This window comes from Leopardus geoffroyi, chromosome A2 (genome assembly GCF_018350155.1).
Source record: "Leopardus geoffroyi isolate Oge1 chromosome A2, O.geoffroyi_Oge1_pat1.0, whole genome shotgun sequence".
Taxonomy (NCBI): Eukaryota; Metazoa; Chordata; class Mammalia; order Carnivora; family Felidae; genus Leopardus; species Leopardus geoffroyi.
The window spans coordinates 158,154,712-158,174,028 of record NC_059331.1 but is presented as its reverse complement, the minus strand read 5'-3'; the positions used below and the strand labels follow the sequence as shown (position 1 = coordinate 158,174,028).

The window sequence follows — 19,317 nt, the reverse complement described above, 5'->3', positions numbered from 1 at the left end:
AGACACGTGTGACTCTGAAATATGCTGGTCTTTGAGGAGGTAATGTCTGAGACCCAATAAATTAGAAGAACAGGTAGAAGAAGACTCCACATCTTGTCTTTCCACTCTTTTTACACCTTTATTGATTGATAGACATTCTTAATTTTAATCTAGTCAAATTCATCAATGTTTTCTTTTGTGACTAACAATTTTGTATGTTATTTTAAAAATCCTTCCCCTTCTTATCTTTTAAAAGCTTTATGTATAGTTCATGTTTGACACTTAGGTCTTGAAAACACTAGGAATTGAGGTTTTTTTGCCCTTTGAGTATCTACATGGTTCCCTAAGTGTGCCGGCTCTCTTTACTGCAAAGCCCTTCCTTTCCCCCACTGAACTGCCATGGCACATCTCTAATATAGCAGGTGTCATTTTATAAAGGCATGAATCTTGCTTCTGTGCTTCGTACACTGTTCAGTTTATTTATTGGTCAGTGCCTGGAAGAGCAGCACGTTGTCTTATTTACTGGCGCTTTATGGCACACGGAAAAATTAAATACTCTCACCTCATTCTTTATCTTTTTAAATAGTACTTGGACTAGTCTTGGCCCTTTGCATTTTAAAATCAGCTTGTGAAACTCTGCACATACCCACACCACTGAAATATTGTAGGATATTGATTAGGACTACATTAAATATATTAATCAATTTGAGGAGATTGGATCTTTATAATATTATGTTTCCCAGTCCAAGAAGTTGGCATATTTCATGTTGTTTACCTGTGTATTTACCAACTGAGCCACCCAGGCACGGCAAGTTACTATTGAAACTCAATAAGTTTTCTTTGTCTTTATAGTTTTTTGTACATAGTTTGTTAAATTTATTCCGAAGAGTTTTAAAATGAAGTCCTATAGTCTCACTAGCATTTTGCAAAATTTCATTTCAATTATTTGTTGTTATATAAAAAATGTAATTGAGGGGCACCTGAGTGGCTCAGTCGGTTGAGCGTCTGACTTCGGCTCAGGTCATGATCTCACGGTCTGTGAGTTTGAGCCCCGTGTCGGGCTATGTGCTGACAGCTCAGAGCCTGGAGCCTGCTTCGGATTCTGTGTCTCCCTCTCTCTCTGCCCCTCCCCCACTCATGCTCTGTCTCAGAAATAAACATTAAAAAAAATTTTTTTTTTAATTTTTTTTTTCAACATTTATTTATTTTTTGGGACAGAGAGAGACAGAGCATGAACGGGGGAGGGGCAGAGAGAGAGGGAGACACAGAATCGGAAACAGGCTCCAGGCTCTGAGCCATCAGCCCAGAGCCTGACGCAGGGCTCGAACTCACGGACCGCGAGATCGTGACCTGGCTGAAGTCGGACGCTTAACCGACTGCGCCACTCAGGCGCCCCTAAAAAAATTTTTTTAATGTATTTGATCGTTATATTGATTTTGTATCAAGCTGCTTTGCTAAAGTTTCTTATAATTTTAATAATATATCAAAAGATTTCTTTGGATTTCCTACATCTATAATCATGTCATTTGTATGTAATCACAGTCTGTTTATTCCTTTGCAAGTGTGTGTGTGCACATGTATTTCTCCTTTTTGTCTAACTGTGCCAGTTAGGGTCTCTAGTAAAAAGGTTAAAGCACGGGAAACAAGTGATAGTCTACATCTTTATCTTATTTTTATCTTACAGGGAAAGGTGCTAGCATTTCAGCAGTAAGAATGATATCTATTATATGTGTTGTTTTGTTTTTTGGTAGATCCTCTTAGGAATACTTACTGTTATACTAGGTTTAAAGACTTTTATCATGAATTGATGTTGAATTTTGTCAAACACTTTCTTGGATCTACTGATATATATCTTTTTAATGCGGTAAATTATTTACATTGTTTTAATGTTAGGCAATTCTTGCATTTGGAAGATAAAAACTTTATCAAAATGTAATATTATTTTGTGGACTTATTTTACTAATATTTTCTTTAAGATATTTGCATCTCTGTTCATGAATAGGATTAGACTACAATTTTCTGTTTCATAATGTTTATCTCAGGTTTTGTATTAATGGCTTAAATGGTTAGAGTATTTATACTCTCATTTTATAAGAAATCCAAAGATAAAGACTACTGAGTTTGTTAAATTAAGGGACTCAGAAGGGCATTCAAGGACCCAGAACCATGAGGAAAACTCACAGGCTTGGAATACTCCAAACCATCTCTCACACTGATGTCTTCTTCCTCAGAAATCTCCTCAGGGCACCCTTCACCTCAGCATTCCTCAGGCTGTAGATCAGTGGGTTTAGCATAGGGTTGAAAAGGCTGTAAAACAATGATAGTATCTTTCTTTGTTCTTGAGAATGGCGGGATTTGGGGGCCACGTACATGACAATGGCACTTCCAAAGAAGAGCCCCACCACGCAGAGGTGGGAGGAGCAGGTGGAGAAGGCCTTTCTTTGGCTCTCCGAGGACTGGATCCTCAGGATGGCGAACAGGATGCATGTGTAGGACACCAGCACCAGGCAGAGGGGCCCGACTAAAACAAACACAGAGCCCACAAAGAGAACAGTTTGGTTGAGTCTAGTGTCAGCACAGGCCAATTTGAATACTGACATGATTTGACAGAAAAAGTGGTCGATTGTTTGTGGCCCACAAAAGGGCAACCTCAGGATGAGAGTAATATGGACCAGAGCCAAGAGGAAGCTGAATATCCAGCAAGTGGCAGCCAGGATAGTGCACACTCTCCAGCTCATGATGACAGCATAATGTAGGGGGTGACAGATGGCCACATACCTATCATAGGACATTACCACCAAATTCGTACACTCTGTGATAGCAAGTGCCAAATACAAAAAAGTCTGAAGTAGGCATGGAGCAAAGGAGATGGTTTTCTTCTGCATTGTAAGATTTGCCAGCATCTTGGGGACAATGCTTGAGGCATAGGACATGTCGACAATGGCCAGGTTTGAGAGGAAGAAGTACATGGGGGTGTGCAGTGTAGAATCCCAGCAGATGAGCCCCAGGACCATCCCATTTCCCATCAGCGTGAGGCTATAGAATAGCAAGAAGAACCCAAAGAGGAAAAGTTCAAGTTTGGGGTCAACCTGGAATCCCAGCAGGATGACTTCTGTGATCCATGTCTGATTGCTTCCCATGTTCTTTTGACACACAGACACAATGCCACACGTAGGATAGGAGTTTTGGAGCTGAGGGGTAGAAAAGGAGAAAGGAATGATCTGTTCATACAGAGTGAGAATTTATGCAGGGGCCACAAATCAGTAATTCATGGATCCAATCCAGTCCAAAGTCTGTGGTGTTGACCTGTCCATTTGGCTTTCGGAGACATTTAACACATTTAGTTATTTACCGATATTAAAAATTAGTAGGCTTCACATAAAAATTGGAGTCTCTGGCTACTGTTTAACAAATAGAAGAAATGTCATTTCTTGAAATTCACTGTAAGCAATAATCAGCTGCAACTAATAAGGAGATAGAGTCAGATTCTCTTCCATTTACCTCCACTTCCACTAATTTCTATTTTCTCCCAGAAATACTATTAACAATAATAACAGACACTAACAATGTTATCATTGCATTTACACTATTGGTTGTATATTTAGTTAAGAAGAAAGACCTGTGCTCAAGAGGGGTTCCTCAGCCTTCCTCTACTTCAAACACATGAAGATGAGAAATCAAAATATAAAATACAACCCCCCAAATAGATATCCAGAGTTTAAAATGAGGTCATTCCCACCATGCCAGAAATGAATCAGAAACATGTATGCTCCAAGCATGAAGGCAGAAAGTTACACTCGGAACTCAGCTCTTACAGAGAGTCAAGGCAAGTTTTGGGAGATGGAATATACTAATATAATTGCTCAATCCTAAGGGCTTGGATATAAAAAGAAGTTTAAAACAGCTATCGGGCTGCTGGATAAGGTGACTACAAAGAAGACAATATGCTTCCTGGGTCTCTCATTAGATCACCAGAGCCTGAGACACTATTATATTACATATTACATTTTCTATATTGCATATGCAGGGCTCATGGAGCTGGGGTGAAGAATAACAAAAATTCAAAATTACAAGACAGAGAGAAAGAAAAGGTGGAAAAAGCAAAAAAGCATGCTAAAAAAAAATCTTTCACTCAGCAGGTGTGCCTAAACCCTTATTTTGGGAAAAATAAGTCTTGCTAAATAGGAAAAACAAAGTAAACATTTGGAACTTGGAATTCACTCAAGATTTAATAAAGCTATGGCACAATCTCCCAAAGACTCCAAGAATGGTTAGGATGCTCCAATAAATTAATAAAGGCATAACAATTACTAAAATGCTTGATAAATTGAGAAAAATGAATAAGGTAGCCACAAAAAAAAGAGTGTATAAAATGAATCAAGCACAGACATTTGAAATAAGACATGATGCCACACCATTTTGTAACCAATAAGGAAGATCATTTCCAGACCTCACATTAAAGAGAGAAATAGTGCATTGGAAGGTCACATTTAAGAACCCTCCCAGATGTTAATACAGACAAACAAAGGGGTACCATTTTGGAGGTGCAGTCTTGAGACATGATTAATCTGACTGAGCAGCTAAACTTAGACGTGGTAAAGTTTCCAGAGCAAAAGAATGGAGAGAACAGTGAAGATATAATACTTGAAGAGATTTCACAAAATCAACTCAAAATAGAACTCAAAAATTCAAAATAGACCTAAATCCTTAAATGATAAAAAAAAATTCATTCCACTTAAGGAGTGCAAAAATTAAATGTACAGTCAAGCAAAATGAGGTATTTTTCATCACTGAAGAATATGTGAATCTTCAGATAAAAAAATGTATTCTGATAACAGAATAGGATAAATAAAAATTCCCAGTGATTGCAAGTTCTTAACAATTATCTCTCCAACTGTCGTCCTTCCTCCATCGCCTACATTTCACTGTATCTAGACCCTGTGGGTCTTTTATTCAATCGATGTGTAGTCGATCAACTTATGTCCCTTCCAAAATCCTTTCAGATTGTTTTTTTTTTTCTCTTCACCACGTGATAGACTTTTTCATAACTATACCCTAATTGTACGTTTACTCTATGACTGACACCAGGTTAACATTTATCCCATCTACCTAATTTTTTAAAAATTTAAATGACTTTACTTTTCCTTCCTAAGACTTTAAAGGTGATTCTTACCATACACATTGTTATTGATTCATTATGGTGCTCTTTTTACTTCATTCATAGGTTTCATGATTTTGTCATAGCAGCAATAAGTTCATTTGTGTCTTCAGCAACTTTTGTTAGACTGTTTTATCATTTACTTTTTCCAGGATTAAGAGGAAGTACTAAGAGTTACCAAAGGTAAAAACAATGAAATACATAGGAACGACAATTCAATGGCTGCTGACGGCAGGAAAGGGTCTGAAGACATAAGCTACTGCCTTTAATGTGCCAAAGAGGTAAGCTGATGTTCCACAATTTTGTATCTTCAAGAACTCTCTCGAATGAATGAGAGCAAAGTGACGCATTATTGGATATACAAATAAGAAGGGTATTGATACCTACAGATCCTTCCTAGTACACTATTAAAGTATATTAGGAAGAATAAAAGCGAACTAGAGGTAAATCAAAATACACAAACAATATTGACACAGCACTTGAAAAATTATGCTGGTAAATTTTATAGCCTGTGGATTATAAAATAATTATTTTGGTATTTTGAAGAGGTGAGATGAAATCTTTTAAAAATACTAACTAAACAAGGAAGGGATGTTTGATAAGTGGCAAGTGCTGAGATTCTTGATAAGAATTGAAACCCCAGTGACTTTAAATTTTTTAGAATAATTTATTAAACTTGGATATTACCAATTAATGAAAATCATCAAAAACAGACATCAAATCTACAGTTTCCAAAATTATAAGGCAAATAAAATAGATTAAAAACATTATCAATCCAGCAGCAGGCAGAAGGGAAAAAAGGAGAAAGGAACAAATAAAATTTTGATCAAAAACACAAAATAAGCTGGCATTAATCAATGTGTATATATATTATCACATTACATGTAAATGTAAGTCACTAAAAGAGTTAATCATATTAGATGGAAATCAGAAAAACAAGTTACAAAACCCTTCAAGAATCATACCTAAACCACTCAAACATAAATCAAACTCTCTCTGTGTCTCTCTGTCTCTCTCTCACACACAAACATACACAAAGGCTAAAAAACTAAGTGAAAAAAAGGGGAAAAAAGAGAAAAAAAGAAATGACAAAACAAGTTCTTGGCCACATAAATACATAATACCATTCCAAAGCATTTATTGGCACAGAGGAGATACTGTACAATACTAATTGGGGAAAAAATCCACCAACAAGATAAAATTCAGGACCCATTTCCTAAAAAAAGACTTAGCAAACTTCAAATAGAAAAGAACTTTAAGGGAATCCGGGCGGCTCAGTCAGTTAAGCATCTGACTCAATTTCAGCTCAGGTCAAAATCTCACAGTTTGTGAGATCAAGGCCCACATGGGGCTCTGTGCTGACAGCACAGAACCTGCTTGGGATTCTCTTTCCCTCTCTCTGCCCCTTCTCCCCCCTTCTCAAAAAATAAGTAATAAAAAGAAAAGGACCTTAATCTGAGAGAGAGTATTTACAAAACCTATAGAAATATTATACCTAATTAATGAAATAGTAAAAGCTTTTTCTCTGAGTTAGGAAACAAGCTTACTGTGCTCCACTTACACTAATGTCTAGTTAGCACTGACTCTATAACTAGCCAGAAATAAAGCAGAAAAGAAAAAACAAAGGGCATAAGAATTAAAATGGAGAATATAAAATGTCATTATTCACAAAAACACAATTATGTATGTAGAACATTTTTAAAAATTTATAGATAAATTATTGAAATCAATGAGTGATTTTGTAAAACTCTGAATTCAAGGTCAATGCACAAAATGAAGGATGTGTGTGTGTGTGTGTGTGTGTGTGTGTGTGTGTGTTTATAGATTGGAAAATTTGTAAAGTTCCAAATCTCTCCAAACTGATCTATACTTTCAATGAAATTCAAATCGGAATCCCAGCAGGTTTTTTTTACATGTGGAAATTAATAATCTTATTGTAAATGTTATATGAAAATGCAAAAGGTCAAGGATAGCCATGGGAATCTTGAGAAGGAAGAATGAGGTAAAAGGAGTTAGTCCATCAACTACTAATACTTATCACAAAGTCACAGTGATTAAGTCAATGTGGTATTGGGCAAAACAAACAGATCAATGGAACAACTTGATTGACTCAGAAATTCAGAAACACACACACACTCATGCATGCACATTCAAGTGCACTCATATGATCTACAGCAAAGGTGGCGCTGGTGTTTGTGATACATGATGCCAGGTCAGTTAACTATCTATGTGGAACAAAATTAAAACATGGCCCCTACTACACCTAATACACAAAATAAACTCCAGGTAGGTTTTAGATCTAAATGTGAAAGGGGAGAACAAACTTGCCAGAATACAAATTAGAGGATCTTAGAGTTGCAGATATTTCTTACACAGAATCCAAAGAAAAGATTTTCTCATTACAATATTAAACACACTGATGTGGACTCTCTTACTTTTTTTTCTTTTTGCATTTTTAAAATTTAAGAACAACACATTTTTGCTTTGTTTTTTTCAAAAAAACACTTTTTGGGACCCTTGGGTGGCTCAGTTGGTTGAATGTCCGAGTGTTGACTTTGGCTGAGGTCATGATCCCAGGGTATGGGATCCAGCCCCGTGTTGGGCTGCACACTGAGTGTAGAGTCTGCTTAAGATTCTTTCTGTCTCTATCTCTTTCCCTCTGCCCTTCTCCCCAGCTCACATGTGCACTCTCACAAAAAAAATAAAAATAAACTTTAAAAATTAAAAAAGAAGCAATTCTCAAAAGTGACTTAATAAAGAGCTCATTTAAATTCTTTAAATTTTATAAAGCAAATGTTGTCACTGAACATGGTGCCAGACACAGAACAGAGGTGAAATCGTTTAGTAGTAGTGGCTTTTACCACATTTCCATGAGCTGTACTTTCCTCTAAACTTTACTAAGTGACAATAGTGGTCACATAATTCCATTCTAGGATCTGACAAAGAGTTTCCCTAGGATGAGGACTCCCATCCCTGAACAGTAAGCCTGGAACGCCAAATAAGAATAAGCGAATCAGGCACCTCTCCCAGCTTCACTGATAAAGAAAAAATAATAATGGAACTTTGTCCAATAGGTATAGGATGTGTCCCTGCCACTGACCAACACCTCCCTCCTGGGAGGCTTATAAAAGAAGCCCCAGTGTTCTCACTTTCCTGGTTGGAAAATATCTCTAAGCTGTAGTAGGAGCAGGTAGTTCAGCGGGGGAAGAAATGACAGGTCAAGGAAAATTGCAGAAGATCTCTGGCTTCATCTTCTCCAATTATAAAAGGAGGCTAAAGGATTAGATCCCTCTTAGGCTCCTTTCTGTTTGATACCATGAGTCACAGACATCTAATTCCACCAGGCGTGACTTCCCATAGGTGTGACTGGGGAGGGGTTGTGACAGCATGAATGCCAGGTAATACTGTGAGGACAACCCCCCCCCCCCCGCAACATAGTGGGAGAAAGAGGTCTTCACAAAGGAGACTGTTCCTTCTTTTTAAACCTGACGATTTCTGCCAGCCTTCTGGCTTGCTCTTGTGTTAACCATCAACCAGCTTTATATATAATGATTTGTACAAAGGGGAATGCTATTTCTGGTGTATCTCTTAAACTGGGCTTGAATGTACAGGAAAACTCACAGAGATGGGGGAATGAGTCGCCGACTCCCTGGAGCGGGTTTGGTGGATGAGGAGACACAGATATCCTTTCTACCTTGACCAAAAGGACAGTACTCAGGAGTGTTCAAGACACGTGTGGATATGAGGGTGTTGTACTCTGATCACCTACAACCACCCCAATTCACAGAGGCATACCTGTGCATCCAGGGAACACATTACAAAGCGTCTTCACACATTGTCTTCCCTACAGACTAGTGTAAAACCTGCCCAGAGTTCTCCAGCTTTGTCATCCGTGTGGGTATGTATGCGCGCACCTATTTATGCAGAAAAGTGAGAACTCAGGGAGAATGGCATGAGTGATCCTACTCAGGAGGACCTTGGCCTGAAATGTAGCAGATACAAGTCATATTTCATGGCTTACATCACACAGTACAAGCCTCAAGTATTTGGATGTCTTATGTACTTGATCTTCAAGTGTGCCTGGTTCCATGTCCCCTTTTGGAATGGTTTAAATGTTACGGTGTAAGTGTGCCCCCCACCCCCAGGGGGCTTGTTAAAGAAGCACCTATAGTCAAAGGACTAGATCCTCCCCAGGGAGTGAACAATCTTTGCTGACTAGTGTTACTGTAAAGTGAATTATAAAAAATTCCCATTGCAAATACTTAGTTTTACATGGAAACTCACAGAGATTGAACCTTATTCCCTCCGTGCTTTCTTGTCTTCCTTTGATTGCAAGCCACTCCCTAAATATTTCTTCCTTTTTTTAACATTTATTTTTCCATCACACACTTTAGGGAGGTAATTTTAGTGTCTCTGTGCTAAGCCTTTAGGTGTTAGACTGAATTACAACAATGAATGTCTCTGTCCGCCTCCACACATCTGGAGGAAAACACAAAACCCAGACGACTCAGACCCCTTTAAATTCATGAGTATTCACATCAATTTGGCCCCTGATGCTACCAGAGCGCTTCCTGTTTCCTGTTTCTCTAGTCTCCTCGCCAGGTGATTTTTCTTATTTTCTCTCTTTAAGCCTCCCATGAGTCCTCCCACCCACAGTCCCAGCTACTGACTGACAGTGACTGAGGACACAGAAGAATCAAACAGGAACTCGCACAACCCTAACTAACACATTGATGGAGTTCCTGGACCTGCACTTATTCCCAACTCCTCGGCTGTTACTGCGAAGTCACTGGGTTGTCCGTCATGAAGGACAGTCCACCACTTACGCCAGGAATCCAGCCCTCCCGCCTACTCAAGAACTGTTCTCCAGCCATTTGTCTCAAATGCCTTTGCTCCTGTTCCTTTAAACATATCTAGTCAAATGTGAGACCGTTTTTCTCACCAATCATCTTGACTTTGCTAAACCCAATGACCGGTTCTCTATCCTTATCTGACTTGACCTGCCAGCAGCATTTAACACAGTCCATTGCTCCCTCTTTGAAACACTCCTCTCCCTTGACTATCATGATATTCTGCCTCCTCCCACCCCAACCAGTGGTCCTTCTACTTTTCTGGCTCTTCCTTCTCTGTCTCCTTGGCTGGTTTCTCTTCATTTCCCATGTCTATGAACACTGGCATTTTTCAAGGTTTGTTCTTTGTATCTATTTTCTGACCACTTTCTATGGGGCCTCCTTGGTCCCAAGGATTTTACATGCTGATAACACTTAAATTAAAATGTCCTGCCAGACCTCTTCCCAAATACAGTGTTCTGGACTGAATGTTTGCCTAGTACACATCCGTGTGAATCAGCAGTGCCCACTGACCTCCTATCTCAAGAGAGTAAATCCATCATCATTAAAGGCACTGACAAGACTCCAGTTGTAAGCTTCCCTCTCATGCCTTCTCTCTGTCGTTGAGAGTGCCTGCTTTCTGTAGAGACTGTTTCATAGAATACGTTTAAAAATGCACTTCTATATACTTATCCCTTCTGTTCTCTTTCTCTCTTCTCTTCCCTCTCTTTGGTGATCAATATTACTTTATATATATTTTTACATTGCTAATTAAACATGTAAAGTGCTCATTGTATTCTCAGAGGTTGACAAAATTTAGTCTTAATTCTACAATTTGGATTAGAGTTTAAGAGTACAGCATTCATGGTCTGCCTAAATTCTAATCCTAACATTACCATTTATACTTTAACTGCTATTTGCTGTCAGATGTTTTGATGTTTTGTTCCTCTGTTCATTCCTTCATTACTGGCCCCTTTTTGTTAAATATTTTGTAGTGCACTGTATATTTTTTGAGTTATTTTCTTAGTGGCTGCCCCTTGGGCTTATGATCAGCATTTTAATTTATAATAATATGGTTTAGGTTAAATCAACTTAATTTCAATGGTTTATAAATAACCTTCCTGTGATCGTCATGCTTTCATAAAGTGAAAATTAACCCAAGATTAGTTTTGTAGAATGATACTAGAGATTTATTTACTTCTTTGCTCTTATATTGCTTAAACCTTATTCTCCCTCTCCAGAGGCTGCAGAGATGCTGATTTCCACTATGAGTGTAGGGCTGTTGCTTTTCGAGGATTCTGCAGAGCTGGGGAGAAAGTGATGGAAACACAGCAAGTTGAACCATCCCAAAACTCACTGTTCTTAACAAGGTCAGCAGTGTTTCTTGCATGAACACTCCCCAGATTGTTGCCTCTTTTTTCCCCCCAGAGTTCTTAAACAGTCAATTTATACCAATTTGTCAGAGTACTTTTTTCTTTATGGAGCAGAAGATTTTTGGAGATCCTTGCTACATTATTTCTGTTGACCAGTGCTTATATTTTTTGAAGGAATATATATAAATAAGTATATATATTAATACTATGTTAACATATTAATATATATATGATCACATATATATCCATATTGTCCATAATGGTATCTATTTTCACACAGCTTTAATTAATTTTCAAGATAAATTTTGCTTATATGATTCTCAGAGAGTCTCATAAAAATGCATTGCTTGGAAAAATTTATAAATAATTTTCCTGTGATCATTGTGCTTTCACTAAGTGAAAATTAACCTGAAAATATCTAATATTACTTTCATACAATGATACTATAGATTTATTTTTTCCAAAGACCTCAATAAAAGACTTTTACAATTAAGAAAAAAGATTTTACTTTCCAGACTTGAAATAAACTCTCTATTTGTCATTTTTCCCCATAGCGGAGAATTTTCCAGTAGCTGCTTAAATGTTATCTTTGGTAACTGACTTCTACTTAACAACGTTTGGCTCTCTGCTAATTATATTCATTTGATTCTCTGTTCTACCTCTGAGATAATATATTAGTTTTCTAGGGCTGCCATATTAAACTATCACACACTGTTTTGCATAAACAATAGAAGTTTATTTTCTCACAGTTCTAGAGGGTGAGTAGTCTGAGATTTCAGTGTGGACAGGGTTGATTCCTGCCAAGGTCTCTCTTCTTGGCTTGTAGATGGCAGTCTTCTCCCTGTGTCTTCACATGTTTATATCTGTGTCCTAATCTCTTCTTATAAGGACATCAGCTCTGTTGGGATAGGCTTACTTTAAACACCTCACACTGATATAATTACCTCCATAAAACCCGATCTCCAAAACATCCCTCTTTGAGGTATTACAACGCCATGACTTCAACATATTAATTTTGAGTGAACACAACTCAGTCCAAGACAGCTAATTACTTGCTTGTCAGACAATGAAACCTTACCACATGGTATATATGATTAAGGGCCACAAACCAACTTGCATAGCATTTGCTTCCCAAGTACCTGACTTGATCTTTCAGAATAACCATAACTTTTGGAATATGGTTCAGGATTATACTGCCCAAGTTCTTACCGTGTCCTTATATTTACTAGCCAGACATCTTTTGTGTTTTTCTTGTTGGTCGTGGCGTCACAGTTATATTTTTCATTCTCTATCCCATGAAGCCATGGCTCATGCTCTTCCTAACTTAAATTGATTATGCCTTAGAAAGCATTACTATCACGGGAATTTATACAGGAATTGTATTTTAATTGCAGAACTATTTTTTAAAGAGTAGATAACTGCTGGATTTCAAATATTGAAATTACCATGTATCAATCTCTGCTAATTGCTGTATCTTAAACATTCTGCCAATACCTTCCTTTATTTTATAAAATGTTGTCTCTGAGTCCTGATGGCAGAAAAATATACAAATTTATTTCCATTCATTCAGAATATTTAATATAATTATATTACAAGTATGTCCACTATTCAGCTGGTCAGAAGTTATTTTCATTTTCTTGTGTAGCATTGACTTGCAATGCCAGAGGGAGGAAAGTAGAATGAGCTTTCTTGGGAGCTAGGAAAGTGTGAAGATGAAAAGGATGCCCTTGAGCATGTTTATGAATCCTGGTAAATATTGGATGAGATGATTTCTCGGGTCCCTTTAAACTCAGTTATTTTATTATTCTACAGATTTTCATGAAGTTCGCTCTTTTTCAAGCATCCTCTTCAGAGCAGCTTTGACTTCTTTGTTCCTCAGACTATAGATCAGAGGATTGAGCATGGGATTGAAAAGGCTGTGGAACAGGAGGAGATATTTCTTCTGCTCCTTGGGGTTCCCATTACGGGGCCCAACATACATTATAATGGCTGTGCCATAAAAGAGTCCAACCACACAGAGGTGGGATGAACAGGTGGAGAAGGCTTTCTGGCGCCCCTCCCCTGATTGAATCTTTAGGATGGCACATAAAATAGAAATGTAAGATATCACAATGGAGGAGAATGGTCCTACCAACACAGATACTGCCCCAGCCAAAACCATAGTCTCATTAATGTGGGTATCTGCACAGGCAAGTTTGAGGACAGCTATAATTTCACAAAAAAAGTGGTTAACTTTCTGGGGTCCACAGAAGGGCAATGGTATGAGTAACACTAGATGTACTAGGGCTAGGAGAACTCCTAAAATCCAGGAATTCAATGCCAGGGTGATGCAGACTCTCCAGCTCATGATGACAGAATATCGGAGAGGGTGGCAGATGGCCACATACCGATCATAGGACATCACCACCAGGAGAAGACATTCAGTATGAGCAAAACTCAAGAAAAGAAAGGTTTGTGTCATGCAGCCAGCAAAGGAGATGGGCTTGTCTGAATTCACGAGGTTTACCAGCATCTGGGGCACCGTGTTGCAGGCATAGGCTATGTCGACGATGGCCAGGTGGGAGAGGAAGAAGTACATGGGGGTGTGCAGTCTGGAGTCCAGCCAGATGAGTCTCAGGATGAGCCCGTTCCCCAGCAGGGTGAAGGCATAGAACAGGGAGAAGAGCCCAAAGAGAAGCATCTGAATCCTTGAGTTGAGAGGAAATCCCAGTAGGATGAACTCTGTGACAGAGGTCTTATTTCTCCCCATTTCTGTGTGAGACAGTGGGGCTCACCAAGCCTGAATGCCTGAGGGAAGGGTTTAAACATGATGGATCTGTGTTTGTCGTTGTTTATTTCCTAAGAAAATATCTTCAAGGATGCTTTTGTCCTATTAGTTACTTACTAAGTGAAAATTATTCATTCCAAATGAAACAGAAGGAAATTTTTTTCACTGCAATAAGCTAAATGCTAATATTCTGTTAAAATATTCAGTAAATCTGGGATGCCTGGGTGGCTCAGTTGGTTAAGTGACCAGCTTCGGCTCAGGTCATGATCTCACAGTTTGTGGGTTTGAGCCCTGTGTCGGGCTCTATGCTAACAGCTCAGAGCCTGTAGCCTGCTTCAGATTCTGCATCTCCCCCTCTCTCTGGCCCTCCCCTGCTCATGCTCTGTGTCTCTCTGTCTCTCAATAATAAATAAATGTTTAAAAAAATTAATAGTATTCAGTAAATCTTATGTTTCTTTCCAATCCAACTTTCATCACGGTTCAAATGTTAATACTTAAGTGGTCTTCATAGGAGCGGGTACTTTCCTCAGTTTGGAATGATTCTATCAGAGGTTTGCCCGTGCATATTCTCAGATTGCAGTATGCATATTTCCATACGTGTGAATTTGTACTGATGTCTCTTAGCTAGAATATATCTAGAATATGAGGATGGGAAGAAGGATAAGGTGAATGTCAGAAAAGCTTCCATCAGGTTTTCTCATGAGTTTTTGCCTTCAATATATAAATTATTTGTTAGCCTTGTGATCTTCACTGACAGAATAATCTTGAACAAAGTGAGAGAATGTCAGGTTGTTTGCAACAACTCTGGCCAGGTTTCAAATGGAGACCTTTGTCTTTTGACTCTTGTACCCACAATGTTCTATTCTGATTGTGCTATCTCATCATCAGGATGTTACCCCACCACTCCTCTTATACTCTATGTTATATTTACATTCTGTATCTATCTACCTACCTATCTATATTCCTACACTAATTTAAGGACTCTTGAGTCCTTATTACGTGCAGTGTGTTTTCTATATTATTCTATTCCATTATTTAGTAAGATTTTTGGTTAGGGGGTTCCTGGGTGGCTCAGTCAGTTCAGTGTCTGACTCTTAATTTCAGCTCAGGTCATGATCTCACAGTTTCATGACCCCACATCAGGCTCTGAGCACTGACCACATGGAGCCTGCTTGGGATTCTCTCTCTCTCCTTCTCTCTCTGCCCCTGCACCACTTGTGTTCTGTCTCTCTCAAAATAAATAGACTTAAAAATATTTTTTTGAAATGTCAGTTGAATGATTTCATGGTGGATCATAGCCTAGGACTTAAAAAGTACTGTCCCTATCCAAGGCTAGAGCAAGAGTCCTAACTATAGATTCGTATTCATAGTATTAGTAACATATTTTAAAGCTTCTTAACTCTATGTGAAAAGATAATTATTATTTATCATGAATCTTTCATTTTTTGTGGCTTAGTAAATTAAAAAAAAACTTTCACCACACAGTGGGTGCTCTGAAGTTGGAATCATTGTAACTTTTAAGCCATTCCTCCTGTTTTCTTGCCTGTCTGACTCCGTATCTTCAGTCCAGAATCCATCTGAATTTCACCAAAATAAGAATCCTAGAAAAACTCATAATTGAGTTCCTATCAGTTCCCCATCCACTTTTCTGTTAAGTTAGTATTTGAAAGCTTTCATAAACAAAAGTGAGTAAACTTTTGCCCTGCTTTAAAGACAGAATCAGAATTCAGAACAGAAATTATTGGAGGATGATTTTATCTTAGTTCAAAAAATAAGAATCTCCTTGGAAGCTGGTTGCTTTATTAGAGCTGAACTTTAGGTCAGTGAATGTTTGAAATCAGAAATTGATTAACCATCTATTCAAGATGGGATTCCTGTGTTATGTGAGAAGTTGACCCAGAAGAATGCTAACGTCCCTTCCAACTATAGGATTCCTTGGCCCTAAATGTGTAGAAAAGTGTTAGCCATTTCCACTTTGACTTTCTTGCAATATTTGGAGTCAATGGAGATAACAATGCTGTTTCTAAAATTTCATATGATGAAGGCACACAATAAACCAGAGTAGGAGGGCCAATCTTCCTCCTACCTACAAGTAGCTAAAAGACAAAATATAAAATTCACAGATATTTACTAAACATACCATATGTCCTGCTATGTGTCTCAGCTGAGGGCATATAAGACAGTTCCTGTCTGCTGGTGTATATAACCTGATTGGAATGACAGGACTGCTAAAAACATCCACAAAGATGGTAATTCTTATACCACAAGAAATTTCACCTTCAAAAAGAAAACCTTCAGGACACACTTCTTCTGTAACAAACTCATTTTTTGGTGCTTACTTAAGTTCTTACTTACTTAAGTTCTTACTCCTTAAGTTCATGAGGCAATAGAAAGGTTTGCAAGCAAATCTGTCAAACAGCTGTTATAATTTAAACAAGAAACACGGGGTACCTGGGTGGCTCAGTCGGTTAGGCTTTGGACTTCTGATTTCAGCTCAGGTCATGATCTCACAGTTCGTGGGTTCTAGCCTCGCATCAGGCTCTGTGTTGACAGCTCAGAGCCTGGAGCCTCCTTCAGATTCTGTGTCTCCCGCTCTCTGTCCCTCCTCTGCTGACGTTCTGTCTCTTTCTATCTCTCAAAAATAATGAATAAATGTTAAAATTTTTTTTTAAATAAACAACACTACATGCAGGAGAGGAAATGATACATATTAGGTGTATCTAAATTATCCTATTAGCTAAGGCTATCAATAGCAGAAATTTGGCATTGACAGGCAATAGCAATTATATTTTGAATTGTGATTGCTCAGTACAGCCTGTTTGAAATTGTGTAGTGAACAAAGACTAGGTAATAAACTTGGCTCAGATTCACAGCTAAAAATGAAATGACAAACTCAATAGAAGTTGGGTGAAGTGAAAGCACCCCAATAAAGTAAATGGCATCTGTAAGTTAATGCTGAAATTCGTTTCTTCCCATGATCTCTTGCAAGAGAAAAACTTCTCGGGGCGCCTGGGTGGCGCAGTCGGTTGAGCGTCCGACTTCAGACAGGTCACGATCTCGCGGTCCGTGAGTTCGAGCCCCGCGTCGGGCTCTGGGCTGATGGCTCAGGGTCTGGAGCCTGTTTCCGATTCTGTGTCTCCCTCTCTCTCTGCCCCTCCCCCGTTCATGCTCTGTCTCTCTCTGTCCCCCCAAAAAATAAATAAACGTTGAAAAAAAATTTAAAAAAAAAAAGAGAAAAACTTCTCCACAGGGGCAAAGGAATCTCTTTCAGAAGAGAGGATTTAATCTCTGCTCAGCTCACCCACCTCTCAAGATGCTTCTGAGTGTGCGGTGTAGGGAGAGATGAAAACCCGTCTGTCACACCGCTGTCTGCTGCTCCCAGGGAAGGGGGTGGGGGGGTCTCGCTGTACTTACCTCTGGTTTCTCTAGAAGGATGTTCTTGACAAAATGCTGCTGTTGCGAATTTCTTCACTCATTGTGGAGCCCGTGATCCTAAATGTGAGACGCATTAGAATGCCTTCCAGGCTCCTTCATACATCACAATTACCACAAGCTTGTTTTATTTCAGTTTCAAAAACTCCAACGTCCCACCCTTCCCCCGCCACATCCCTAAACCGCCAAATAGATTAAGTGGTATTTAGGACAGATGAAACTCATATTTTCCCCATGCTCACTGGTGTTGGCTAAGTTTTATACCACACCTGATCTGATCATGCATCCTTTTTTTTTTTCATCAAATCACCACAAGGAATACAATTTATAAAGTAAGACCAGGTAGCAGGACCTATAGAAGCTATGAGGAACATGTTAAGGAGTTAGGAAATAGGATAAGGTATCCCAATGGGACTTGTTAAGTCCTGTTTTGTAGGATTTACCTGGAGTGCAGAAAGGGAAGGAAAACTCTCAGCAGGAAACAATCTCTATTTTTTAATTTCCAGAGATTCTGAGCTCAAAGGGACTGGAAAACCAAGGTCCCCCTAGGTCTTCCCTAGGTAGCCACCATTTTCTCTCTTCTTAAAATGGAAATTAACTGACCGCATCTTATAATTCTGGGGAATACAAGAGTCAATTTAATAGTGACTTTGTAATTTAAATTTATTGTGTTCTTTTATCTGAATCAACTCTTATACACAATATAAACGGGGTAAAATATAATTCCTAAGTTAAAGTTATTTTAATGTACATGCCAACTAAGAAAATTATCAACAGACCGATTATTTTTTAACCTGAGAGCACTGACCTGCCATAGATCTGAAATGGGCTTTTCTCCATCACACCTGTTCAGGGAGAGGCTTACTGGTGACCAGCATCCAGCTTGCACCCTGAACATGTTGGAAAGATGCTACCCCCTCCTACTGATAACATCCAAGGGCATCTGGTGCCTAGAGAGAAACACTCATCATTACCTGTATTTTGTTCATGGTCCAATTTATTAAACATACAAAATTACTACTTTTCCTCCTTTTTTAAATCTACTAGCATAGAAGGGTCCTATTTTTCTCAAAAAAAATGTTTTTGCCTTAAGTTCTTTTTATATGAAAAATATCTTTTGTTTGATACTGAATATACTGTTTGGTTTACTGATTATTTAAGATTTTTTGTATTTATTTTACCTTTTGAGATTTATTCAATAAATTGCTTTTCTTCTACTATCCTTTGGCAGTTTTGCTGCCAATGTCATATTAGCCTTGTAAAATGAACTGGACACTTGTCCCTCTTTTTCTGTTCTCAAAAAGGTTTTATATGATCTGCAAATTAGCCATTTCTTGAAGATGGGTAAAATTTGCCTTTAAAACCATATGACTCAATGTTCTGGGCTTGTAGGATAATTTTGGTCATCAATTTTTTTGAATATTTCCTGTCCAGATTTTCTGTTTCTACATAAGGAAGTTTTAGTGATATTTCTAATCTTAAATTTTATTGTAATCAATTTTGTTCATAGAATTGTTTTTTAATCTCTACTTTTTGGTTATATAACTTATTATTCCCAACATTGTATATATAGACCTTTTCTCTTTTGTTCCTCTCATCAGTCTTATCTGTTTTATTGGTGTTTGTTTGTAAAAGGAATCAGGTTTAGGGGCCCTGGTGGCTCAATTGGTGGGTGGAGCATTCAACTCTTGACTTCAGCTCAGGTCATGACCACACAGGGTTTGTGGGGTCGAGCCCTGCCTCAGGCTCCATGCTGACAGCTCGGAGCCTGCTTGGGAT

General features: G+C 38.4%; 2 protein-coding genes across 2 annotated transcripts; both read right to left on the bottom strand.

The window, feature by feature from the left end:
- Positions 1-2,186: 2,186 nt before the first annotated feature.
- LOC123607704 (olfactory receptor 2A12-like) lies at positions 2,187-3,119 on the bottom strand. Its single transcript, XM_045497115.1, has one exon. It carries the CDS (start codon positions 3,117-3,119, stop codon positions 2,187-2,189), a length of 933 nt encoding a protein of 310 aa, XP_045353071.1.
- A 10,036-nt stretch (positions 3,120-13,155) lies between these two features.
- Positions 13,156-14,088, bottom strand: LOC123607703 (olfactory receptor 2A25-like). Its single transcript, XM_045497114.1, has one exon. The coding sequence runs from the start codon at positions 14,086-14,088 to the stop codon at positions 13,156-13,158; it is 933 nt and encodes a 310-aa protein (XP_045353070.1).
- Between the last annotated feature and the right edge of the window lie 5,229 nt (positions 14,089-19,317).

What these genes read in the sequence shown, in the direction of transcription:
- LOC123607704 (XM_045497115.1), bottom strand. Translation starts at nt 3,119, where the DNA reads ATGGGAAGCAATCAGACATGGATCACAGAAGTCATCCTGCTGGGATTC.
- LOC123607703 (XM_045497114.1), bottom strand. Translation starts at nt 14,088, where the DNA reads ATGGGGAGAAATAAGACCTCTGTCACAGAGTTCATCCTACTGGGATTT.